Source organism: Sander vitreus, chromosome 23, assembly GCF_031162955.1.
Source record: "Sander vitreus isolate 19-12246 chromosome 23, sanVit1, whole genome shotgun sequence".
Taxonomy (NCBI): domain Eukaryota; kingdom Metazoa; phylum Chordata; class Actinopteri; order Perciformes; family Percidae; genus Sander; species Sander vitreus.
Window position 1 is genome coordinate 8,221,531 of NC_135877.1, and position 12,204 is coordinate 8,233,734.

General features: G+C 39.9%; 1 protein-coding gene across 2 annotated transcripts in view; it reads right to left on the reverse strand.

Annotated features, from left to right (window-relative positions):
- Positions 1-749: 749 nt before the first annotated feature.
- Positions 750-12,204, reverse strand: part of cerk (ceramide kinase) — a 43,058-nt gene continuing 31,603 nt past the window's right edge. For both annotated transcript variants that reach the window (XM_078281627.1, XM_078281628.1), the window contains 2 exons: positions 6,118-6,332; positions 750-2,909 (listed from right to left, as the gene is read on the reverse strand). In XM_078281627.1, coding sequence (XP_078137753.1) covers positions 2,789-2,909; positions 6,118-6,332 — 336 coding nt within the window. In that variant the 3' untranslated portion in view covers positions 750-2,788. The remainder of the gene's footprint in view (positions 2,910-6,117; positions 6,333-12,204) is intronic.

The following is a 12,204-nucleotide window of genomic DNA, read 5'->3' on the forward strand; positions in this document are numbered from 1 at the left end:
TCACACCACTCACATATTTGTTCAATCATTGTAGACTTTTTTTTTCTTCAAATGAACAGGTGAAATATCCAGTGGCACACAATATGTGGGGCTACTTTTGGAAATTGTGCATTCTTGCAATTGTGCAATAAAGGTGCTGTGGCTTATTTCCACAGAACAAAGTCACAGGCACGCAAAACATTGCTTTTTTTAAAAAAAATTATCACATTGCTTTTTATTTTATCACTTGTGCATGGACAGAACATTGCAACAGGTGTCTGCTTTTACTTTATGACATAATTTGAAGATAACTAGGACGATGACAACCTGCATTGTCTGCACCTTTAAGATTTTTAGTAATATTTTGCATTACTGCGAATACACTGCGTGATTACAGTAACCACATTCAGATTACTTTTCAGCACTTGGAATTGCCTTGCGGTATCAAAAAATAAACCAGACTGTGTGCAGAATGAGCCCAGCGTGAAATACCACTCCATCTCAGCAGAGACCTTTCATGTCTGATGTCCTTTAATGAAACATCTCGCTCACATCAGAGAACCCTATTAAATTCTACTCATAGAGGGACAGACAGACAGACAGAGTGAAAGACTGAGATTGAGAAAGCTAGAGCAAAGGAATGTGTTGACCTTTTTGTGTGTGTGTGTGTGTGTGTGTGTGTGTGTGTGTGTGTGTGTGAAAAGGAGGGAATGAAACATCACTGGTGTCAGGCACTCCCATGAAGATCAGTCAAAGGACATGAAAAGGACCACATTTTAATGGACTTTATTGAACATTTTCAGAGAATAAATCATGTATCTACTCGCATCACAGCTTATATGTTTACTCGAATATGGAGAGCAGCAAGCTTGAATAAAAACTTAAAGTCAAACTGAAATTAGAATGAATTTTTGCAAAGAAATCAGGATAACCATAGGTACTCACTCAGCAGGTATTGAAATGGCAAAAACAAGAAGCAATGTCTGGTAATCAGTGCTAATGTTAGCAAGCTAAGCTAACTAGCTTTAACTTTCCTAGTGGAAGCCATGAGTCTAAGCTAGTTTTCCTAGCGTGTGTTTCCTTAGACCAAATAGAGTGGGAATTCAAATTCCAGTTCAACTTTCTTTGCATTGTCACTCATAAATTGCTGAATTCTTTATCTTTTTCAAATCTTTTTGGTCATAGCCTACCAGAAAACAATTCTCACTTTCACAGTTTCTTTGTGTGTCTGCATACATTTCAGTGTGTGTTTGTGTGTGTGCACAGAGGATTTAAAAGCATCCAGTTCTTTGAAAGAACATACAAAAGAACACAAAAGTGAGAACTGAAGGTGAATTACAACAGACATTCAGAGTCAGTATTAACAGAGTTAGACACACATAGACAACGAATATGTGAAAAAGCATAATAGAAGAAAGTGTGCGTCTGTGTGTGCCTGTCTTTGCTCATCTATAGGTGCTTGTGTTAGCAGTGTTTGGCTGCAGTAAGAGAGCATCTGCAAAATGGCAGTCATGAGGCTAATTGTGATAGAGCCAACTCATCACATTGGCACCTTCACACACACACACACACACACACACACACACACACACACACACACACACACACACACACACACACACACACCAATGATTGCACGTCCCTAAAGGGATTGTAGAAAACACACTTAACCCTAAACAGACACACACAAACACAATTTATCCTAACGTAATATTATTGTGTTATGTGGTTTAAAACCGTTTTACCATTGCATTTTCCGATGGTCTGTCTGGCTTTATGAAAAGGTGCTAATAAGGCACATTTTTCAATTGATTATCATGAATAAAGTTAACAATGTATAATTCTGACTAATCCCAGGTGATGATGATTCAACTGTCAGTAGTTTTCGGCAAGAGAGGAACAAAGCTCAGAGCCACAGGTGCACCGCAGCAGTGCTGAGACACCCCAAATCACTTAGCAACCACTTTGCCTTATTACCCAGAATTCACCGGGGTCCTGTTAGTGTATTAGCAGGGTATTCAGCTCTTTTCATTAGTGCCCTTGGCTCATATCTGCTTCCACCTGGGTCACAGATTAAATGTTTTTTCCTCCCCAAAAATTGAAGATTTTTTTTTTTTTTTTCATTATGTCTTTTCAGTTTATCGGTGTACTTCACAGGCCTTTCTTCTTCATCCTTGTCACAAAGCAGTATCTCCTTGGCTGTCTCTCTTTGCTATGCAGAGAGAAATCCTATTTGTGTTCTCCTTAATGATAGGATAAAAACTTTCCGCAGACTGTTGCGGCTGAGTCCAGCTCAGTCCAGTTCAGCTGTTTCATCTGGCGGCTTGAGATCCTTTGAGCTTCACAATCTTCCATTTTCCAAAAAGTACAGATAAAAAAAAAATAAAAAAAAATAAAAAAAACTGACTCTGAGGTTTGAATATGGCAGCGCTGGCACTAGCAGCTGTATCATATCATATTTTGGGGTTAGTTAAAGCTGCATGAGGCAATTTTGCACATAACAGCTCCACATTGCAGCAAGGACATACTGTAACTGAATCTCTTCAGTAACAGATCCTGCAATGTAACTTTGTAGCCATCAGTTTTTTCTCTTTGAATGCCGGGCGATGGGAGCCTTTTCAGCCTTTTTATTTTTTCTAAACACACTTTCTTGTGCATTGAGAGGACTTCTTGCATTTAAGCAAATACACTAAGGAGGGATGGGTCGCCAGCGTTTGGGATTAACACTGATGCTATGCATGTATTTTTCCAGGAAACTCTTACCAAGTGCAACTCAGTTTTTGTTTTCTAGTAGCTAAATGTTCAGTCCTCAGTCCACTGACTGGTATGTGCTTGGCTCCAGGGCCCACAGTGTACAAGGATCTTCTAACACACACTGCTGCTGCTCCTCGATACCACGGGCAAACAGCCTGATCAACTGGCACTGGACACTGCAGAGAGGAAGAGAGTGTGTACACAGTATACACACACACACACACGCGCGCACACACACACACACACACACACCGCATCATTTAGCCTGAATAATAAACCATCAACTTAATGACTATGCTCATTTCAATGAGCCTTTACCGTCCATGTGGCAGATGTAAAAGCAATGGAACGGCACCCATGGGTGCAGACTTGACATGCAAACTTGAAAGTGAGACAATCTTTGTGGAGTGTTGGGTATAAAGGGCAAGGCAAGGCAGCTTTATTTGTATAGCACATTTCAGCAACGGGGCAATTCAAAGTGCTTTAAATAAAACATTTAAGAGCAGTTAGAAAACGATAAAAAAAAAGCAGATTAAAACATAAAAGACAAGAATAAAATTGACAGTGCAGTATAAGAAATTAAACATTAAAGGGCAGTTATAGCATGTCATACAGTGTCATCAATGCAACTTCAGTATAACAAATGAACAGTTTTTTTTTTCTTTAGCTTTGATTTAAAAGAACTGAGAGTTGCTGCGGACCTGCAGTTTTCTGGGAGTTTGTTCCAGATATGTGAAGCGTAAAAACTGAATGCTGCTTCCCCCTGTTTAGTTCTGACTCTGGGGACAAGAAGCAGACCTGTCCCAGACGACCTGAGAGGTCTGGGTGGGTCATAGTGTAGCAGCAGATCAGAAATGTATTTTGGCCCTAAACCGTTTAGTGATTTATAAACCAGCAAAAGTATTTTGAAATCAATTCTTTGAGGCACTGGAAGCCAGTGTAGAGACTTCAGAACTGGAGTGATGTGATCCACTTTCATGAGACACCTTTAACAAATGTTAGAATGCAGATGGGGCTGACGCACTATAATGACACGCATAACACATCCTGATGCATGCAAGGTAAAAGTATACGGGCAGAAAAATAAGCTGTGAACAGGCAAGATGACTATTATGGTACATTAGTTGTATTGCCTAAATTACTGCCTGTGCCTTTGTCTACTAAATATCACCTGTATTTTTACTTGCAGGCTTCACCAATAGTTAAGATGATGGAACAGCATGGTAACTTATAATTTTCAACCCAATGTAGCGGTTTATTATTATTATACTGAATGCCAATCACACTACAATACATATAATAACTCTAAAATCAAGGAAGCACTATGACTGGGTTGTAATTACATGAAAGGCCCCTAGCCTGTTTTTGTTTGGTTCAATCATTGTGGCAACTTGAGTTTCTCCTTTTTTTTTTAAATGTGCATTTCTCACTTCCAAAGCAAAACTCTTCACTTTCTTTTCTAGCCTGGGCTATTACCATTAATTATCCGAGCAGCACTCTGGCTGGCTCACTCCAAGAACGATTAGCGGTGAGGAAAAGGCAATAAAAGGACAGACTTCTGCTTTAATTAAAGGGGAGTAGCCTTTTAACATGGGGAGGGCCGTTAAATTGGAAACATTACAGCGCCATGCATCATTGGCAAAGTACAATGGAGCGTGAAATAAATGATGCGTCCAGCAGTGCCACACCGGCTATATAGAGATCTGATAGTGGGGAAAGCTGAAATGTGGACAGGGCCAGACTAATGAGAGGGGAATTTTGCCGAGTTTCCAAGATCGTCCAGCAGGGAACAGTGAAAGAGTCTCCTAAATATATATAAAAACGACATACGAAACAGGCTACATTTAGTGCACACACATTATAGGTTTCGTAAAGTTCAGCTAACGCATTGATAGCATAAGCGCTTGGTGTGATGTAAACACAGAGTATAAACACAGCCGTGAATTTACGTAGAATGGTCGGCATTTAACAGTCAGAAACTCCACCAGCGGTTAGCAGTAGTTGGATAAAAGCACCCCATTTCTGCACCAGTCCGTGTTAACACAGCCCACCTCTACGAGTCTTACCCGACAGAGCAACATCTGCTGCAGTCTCTGAACTCGCGTTGGGAGTTTCGTTGAAGTTGGATGTAGTCCAGTTTGTTGTCTAATGAGTGGACACTTGCAAGCAGGATGGATGGGACAGGTGGCCGGCTAGCGTTAGCTTTCCACCTAGCTCGAACGCCTGCCCTCGGTTCGCGTATCACGCACACCGCTTTCGATGTCCCCTTACGTGGCTAGCGGCGTCGAGCGACACCGCAGGCTGAGGTGCTAGTCTCTATAGCAGGCGAAGCTCGTGCAGTATGTTTAGTATTCTGTCTGTAATAAAGTTTCCTGTATATTCTCCTATCTGTACCAATGTATCCCGGTGGTACATATGTGCAGTTTGAATGCACATAATTGTTGTAAAAGTTTGCTGCTGAAAAGAGAGAGCCTGTTTAGCTTAGCTTCAAGGTGGTTGACACCTGACTCGCATCAGGTAGTGACAGTCCCACCCCCTATTGGCGGGTTGAAAACATGCGGAACTAGCTGGCTGTAGTCCATAGCCTCTGGGCAAAAATGCCTCCGATGACGCTAAATGACGATTTTTGTGTCATCAGAGGGTTTTTTCCAGACCCACAATACAGAGAAATCTAGTCTCAGGGGGACATGAGGAAGGGAAGCATGGTCATTCAAAAATACTACCGGGTTTCTACTGATACAAAGCTTAATGCTAATTGGTGAAGTATCCCTTTAAGTCATGACACTCAGGGACATTTTAGAGCAATTTAAACTGGAGATTATAGATTATAAAGAACTTTTGCTTTTTCTTTGCTGTGAATTCCAGCACCATGGTGATGCGATAAATAGGAGCCCTGCAAGTATTTCAATGCTTTTTCCATTACACCTGTTGTGCAATATTATGTGTGCTGATTCAAAGCCATTTGCCAGTCTTCATCTAAACTAAGAACGATTCTGCCGGTCTTCATCGCCTCAAAAAGTAAATTCCTTCGTCATGGGCTTCATAAAACGCAAAATAAGCTGGCACAGTGGAAAAGTGATTGAACCATGCCTGTCTTCAGCAGTCAAAATGATTGTTTCTGTTTTACAGCATTAAAAAGCCATATATATGGGCAAAACATTCATCATTACTGGTAAATGACAATTTTTTTTGTGCTGTGCAAAAAGTGCTGAGTTGAAACTATGTCGGATTTGTTTGTTTGCACCTCAGTATGACTTTCTTTAGCTTTGCGTTGAACAACTTCTTTATTTCTAACAAAACATGCAAATGCATGGACTAGAGTGGTTGAAGTAACAGTAAATTTGGAGTTGGATTGTATATTCAGGTGATTCTGGGATTAGTTACCTGACTTGGATGGCAGCGTGAGGCAGGATCTCCCCGTCGCAGTTCCAGCTGCTGTGGGAGGTGCTGTAGTTGCAGGTTGTTTGGGCGGAGCATATGGGACTGAAGCCTGTCTTCTTTGGACTGTCACTCAGGTCCTCTAGTGAAACCAGCTCATGTTGCTGCGGCTGGAAACGAAACTTCTTTACCCGGTGGACCTCCACAAACGAGTGGTCAAACTGGGGAAGAAAGCAGAGATGGGTGAGAAATGGATGAAAGAGAGGAGTAGGAGGAGGAGGAGAAGAGATGGACAGATAGATGGATGAAGGAACAGATGTGTCCACATATGGTGCAAAGGTTAAGACTGCCACTCTCCAGAAGCACTTGAAGAGTTTCTTTTGAAAATGAGCAGTGCGAGCACAAGAGTCCATCTTTGTTTCCAATTCAATTTTATTTAGTGTCAAACCATAACAGGAGTTATCTCAGGACACTTTACAGATAGAGTACTGTAGGTCTAAACCACACTATAATTTAAAAAGACCCAACAATTCCCACAGTTTTTTGATTCACCAAATTCAATTTTGTGTCAAATTGTTTTTTGATAAATAAAAATGCTCTTTAGAGTCAAATGCATTTTGAGTCTTTTTAATGCATTGTCATGTTTCCACAAGAGTACTTCATTCAGTTAACAAGTACACAATTACAGACAAGTGATGAAAGCACATACTTGTATCTTTTAAGTACCTCGGCATGAAGCTCCATTACAGTATCTGCACTTGATGGATTGAGGTGTGTGTGTGTGTGTGTGTGTGTGTGTGTGTATATATATATATATATATATATATATATATATATATATATATATATATATATATATATATATATATATTAGGGCTGTCAATCGATTAAAAATTTTAATCTAATTACATACTCTGTGATTAATTAATCGCATACATAATTAACAGTGCCTGAACCGATACTTTTTAAGAAAGTAAAAAAAGAAAAGGAAAAAAAAAGGGTACTAAACAACAGTTGGTGACATTAAAGAACGGCTTGTTTATTGCTAAGGCCATATGGTCAAAATTAAATAATAATAATAATGTATAACAATAACTTATTTCACTAGTAAATTGCTGTTGAATGACAAAAACAACCACCAGATGGTAAAGGACATTTACAATAACTTCAAATGCACCACGAGGCTGTAGTTTACCAGTTTCATTGAACGCACCGTCTGTGTTGTTTCTCCGACGGCAGCTACAGATTGTTATCCCGGTGTTGAATCCTCTACAGTAAAACACAGTCAAACTTTACACCGTTTAGCGTTAGCTGTCAGCATTTTAACCGTGTTTAATCCAGCTACTAGCTAGCGGTAGGCTAACGTTAGCTGCTGTCGAGTATAGTGTTAACTAGCGTCACGTGCAGCGGTGTTTGTGTTGCCTGTATTGTCTGTTTCAGAGCATCAGAGAGAAGCGCAGACATATCGGTGGCACCAGATTTCGTTAGCCAGGGTTGGCAGGAAGAAGATTTTTTACAAGTAAATGTTCCAATTAATGATCCAGGCAGCACATTCTCGTCTCCCTCCTTCATTTTACAGTCCAATGGTGGCTAGAACGGTCCGGGTCAAACGTCAATATAGAATGGATTAATCTGCGTTATTTTTTTTAACGCGTTATTTTTTCTCAGATTAATGAATCGAAATTAACGCGTTTTTTTATATATATATATATATTAGGGCTGTTGATTTACTAAACTTAATTAACAATAACATTTTCTTAATCGCGATTAATCGTTGAGTTTCTATAGTTAATCGCATGTTTTATCACATGATTAAAATTCTATTATTTTGCATTTCAGAACAGTTTTTAAGTACATATTAACAATGGAAAACAATTCTTACCAGTGTATCTTCATTGGGAATCAAATGAATGCAAAGAAAATGACTTTATGAACTTGATTTTAAGATTTGTATTTGTTTATTATATATTTAATCTAGTCACATTTGAATCTAGAGTCAATATTAGGGTTGGGTATTGTTTGGTTTGGATACCGGTGCTAAAGCGGTACTTTTTAAAACGGTACCGGTGCCTGAACCGATACTTTTTAAAAAAGTTTTAAAAAAAAAGAAGGGTACTAAACAGTTGGCGACATTAAAAAACGGCTTGTTTATTGCTAAGGCAAAATTAAATGTTTAATAATAATGTAATCACTATAACAATAACTTATTTCACTAGTAAATAGCTGTTGAATGACAAAAACAACCACCAGATGGGAAAAGGGCATTTAACAACAACTTTTGAATGCACCACAAGGCTGTAAATTACCAGTTTCATTGAACGCACCGTCTGTGTTTTTCCGACAACAGCAGCTGCAGATTGTTACATCCCGGTGTCGGAATCCTCTACAGTGAAATACAGACACACTTTACACCGTTTAGCGTTAGCTGTCAGCATTGTAACCGTGTTTAATCCAACTACTAGCTAGCGGTAGGCTAACGTTAGCTGCTGTCGAGTATAGTGTTAACTAGCGTCACGTGCAGCAATATTTCTGTTGCCTGTAACGTCTGTTTCAGAGCATCAGAGAGAAGTGCAGGCATCAGTGGCACCAGAATGAGGCACCGAAATCCACGTTGCTGTTCCTGCAGCAGCAGGATGCGTTACGAGGAAGTACGGCAAAATAGTAGCCTGTTAGGCACGACGCAAAGCTGAGTGAAGTGAAAATAAATTAATAAATGGCGGCATGCGATTAATACGATTAAAAAAGATTAACGCATTATGCTCGGCCCTTAATTGCATCGCGATTAACGCGTTAATGCTGATATATATATATATATATATAGTATATATATATATATATATATATATATATATATATAAATAAAAAAAACATCACAATTTGTCTTTGGTGGATAAATGGATTAGGGTTCTACTCGGGTTAATTCAAAACTCAGGCTGCCTTTTAGAAACATTAACTTTTTGAACATTTAAATGTCCTGAGTTGACCATAAACTACTTAATCACATACACAAAATGGAACTGAAAATAGGCAGTGGCATATTTCTCTGAAATATAATGATCACATCGGGTGGCAAAACGATTCCTGGCATGCCATTCTTCTAAAGTTTACTCCTAGCTCCTAGCGGGTGAGGTAAAAAGTTAATTTCTCCATTGTATTTCTATGGACTCCTGCTGTTTTATAATGAAAAGCAAAACTACACGTAGGTTTATTTTTCTTCCTCCCTCATTTACGATAAAAGAAAACGGCCAACGGGAGATCAAATGCAAAATGGAGGGAGGGAGAGTAGAGGTCAGATGAAATGGAGGTGCATAAAAACTGTGTAAATGGCGGAGGAGCGAGGAGAAGAAAGAGAGATGAAAAGAAATTATTTTGTCAATATCGCCTTTCATCTCACTCAGTCTCGCAGAAAGGTTGAGCTCTGCCTGGCGCAATACCTCCTTCTACTTCACGGGGTGCCACTTTCTCTCTATTCCCTTCTCTTTTCCTCTTTTTCCCCTCTCTCTCCTTTCCTTCTCTCTTTCTCACACTCTCTAATCCCAAAAGCGGAGTGACAGCCATTTATTTCACATCAGACCCACTTTATGACTGCAGCAGCTTTGCATTCATGCTGGACGGTCTGCCTAAAAGGCTTTCTGACAAGGCCATGAATACGCTTAGTGGCTTCTCACTCCTTGTTTCTCTGCGCTTGGATGGACAGTGATGCTGATATTGAGTGAACTCAGATGCAAAGTCCCACTCACAGTACTCGTACGACTACTTGTCTACTTTTCGGTGTTGCAAGTGAAGCAGCAAAAGACGACCTCGAGCTAAAGACGTGCCACATTGTGCCTTTTTACTGCCAGTACCACAACACACTGAGATCTGTGGTCATTGATGATATCATTTGGACAGCATATCCATTAGAGAGTTCTGACATCTGAATGACGAAAGGCAAAACGCGGGAAAAGACCCATTGAAGTTCACCCCGGTCATTTTATTTGGGACACAAGCCAATATTTTTGAAAGGCATTGTGGGATTCCAGGCGGAGCGGGACTGACAAGCAACATGAAAACTGAATTCCTAGGCCTCTCTGCATTAGCATCACCAGAGAATGCTGGTAATTTGATTTTGCCCACATGTTGGTAATTTCATTCAGTCATCTGGCTGTAATATGCTTTATTGGGGCCGTGGTATTGCAGGGACACGCTTCATGTCACACAGAGCAGCAAAATCTTTCCTCAAGTTGCTACATTTCCCTGTAATAATGACAGCTCTGGTAACATTTTCTTAATTGTTCTTGGTATTAAACTGTCTGCCTTTTCTACTACTAAATCCTATTAATTTCAAAGCTGCCAATACATAATCTCCCAATCTAATCAAATCTCATTACAAGTTAAAAGTCACCTCAGGATGTCAGTGTTCACTCAAAACACACTTTGCAAATGAAGACTTTTACCAAGGCAGCTACTGTAGATAAAATGACTTACAAGATCCTTCCCGAGGTCCTTCCTGAGGTAATAATTACTAATCACTAGACTTCCCCTGGCAATACTTGTGCTTTCCTGAGAGGACATTAGTCTGGTATCAGCCTTTTCTCCCATACAGCATATCCCTGATGCAGCGATTACCGGTGCCTCTCTGGACCGGGGTGGAGGTTATTTATGATACGTGGGAAGGCACTAGGGCTAAGGCATTTGAACTAAAGTGAACCATAGTTGGGAAATTGAGCCGAGTCAGCAAATGGAGGTGCTAGCACAGCAAGTGGGCAAACTCCTGCCTTCTGATCGCTCCTTTACAGACTTAACACCCTCTCAGTTCATCTGTGCACAGATCGAGCAGCTCCTGATGATGAAAACTTGAATTTAGCAGGAAAGTGATTGACGGGAGGCTTTATTTTGGTGAATTCCTTCACTCTTTGTGAAGTATTTTTTGTTCTCTCTGCTGGATACTAGTTAGTTAGTTAGTTAGTTAGTGTGTGTGTGTGTGTGTGTGTGAGAGAGAGGGAAAAAAGAGATGCACCGATAGATCGGCCGGTGACCGGAATTGGCCGGTTTTCACATGCTCGGCCACGACCGGCAGGCCAGTCTGACATATGCCAATTTCATGCCGGTCAATGCTACAATTAACTGATAACATAAGTTATACGAGTTACAGTTTTCAAGGACGCACGGACGCGACAGCACAGTCTCTTTTTCCCCCTTTCTCTCCACTTTTCCGCCGTGTGTCGCGCGTACCAGCTCGCGGTGTGAAGCGCGTGTCCGCGCTATTCTCACACATGTAGGGAACCTCGTGAATTAACCTGCAAATTCTTCAGCGTGTGTGCAGAAGATAACAAGTTTGCAATATGCAACACCTGCAAGGAAAGAGTAGGGCGTGGAGGTACGACACCAAAAACCCAAATCAAAGTTTTTTAGTTGGATATTGGATGTGAAAAGAAGGAAATGGTTCTAACATTGCACTTTAGATGTGTGTGAATTTTATATAGTTCTATTTTATAGTGATCCATTATCTGTTCAAAATTGTTTCTATGTTCTGTGCAAAATGTTCTATTAAAGAAAAGATAGAAAATAAATATTTGTGTGTGCTATAAAGGGGTTAGAAAAAATGAAATCGGAATCGGCTTAGAAAGTTGTAATCGGTGCATCTTTTTATATATATATATATACATACACACTACATACAAACAACAAATCCTCATCTACAGTTCATCTCGATAAAGAGCTTTTTTCCTCGTCTCCCAAGCTTTCTCAAGATAACTGGCTAATTTATGTTTCATATGTAAACAGCCATCTCAGTCTTTGAGCATCATCCATATTTACCAATCAATCTCTGCTTTTATCTTACGAAACAAAAAATCACGCTGTTCACAATAAAAAGGACAGTAGAAAACAAAATGGAACTCATTTTCTATATCATTCAAACAACACGTGACAGATCCGTTTTTCCTCTTCGACATTAACATATCGTCCTGTTTCAACAGTCAAAGGCAAAACACCAGATCTCACTTGAGCACATAAAGATCTTTGCCTTTTTGACAAATTATATACAACATAATTCTCTGTGCCATATTCCGGTTTTATCATCACAAAAATACGCAATTTTGGCTTAGCCCA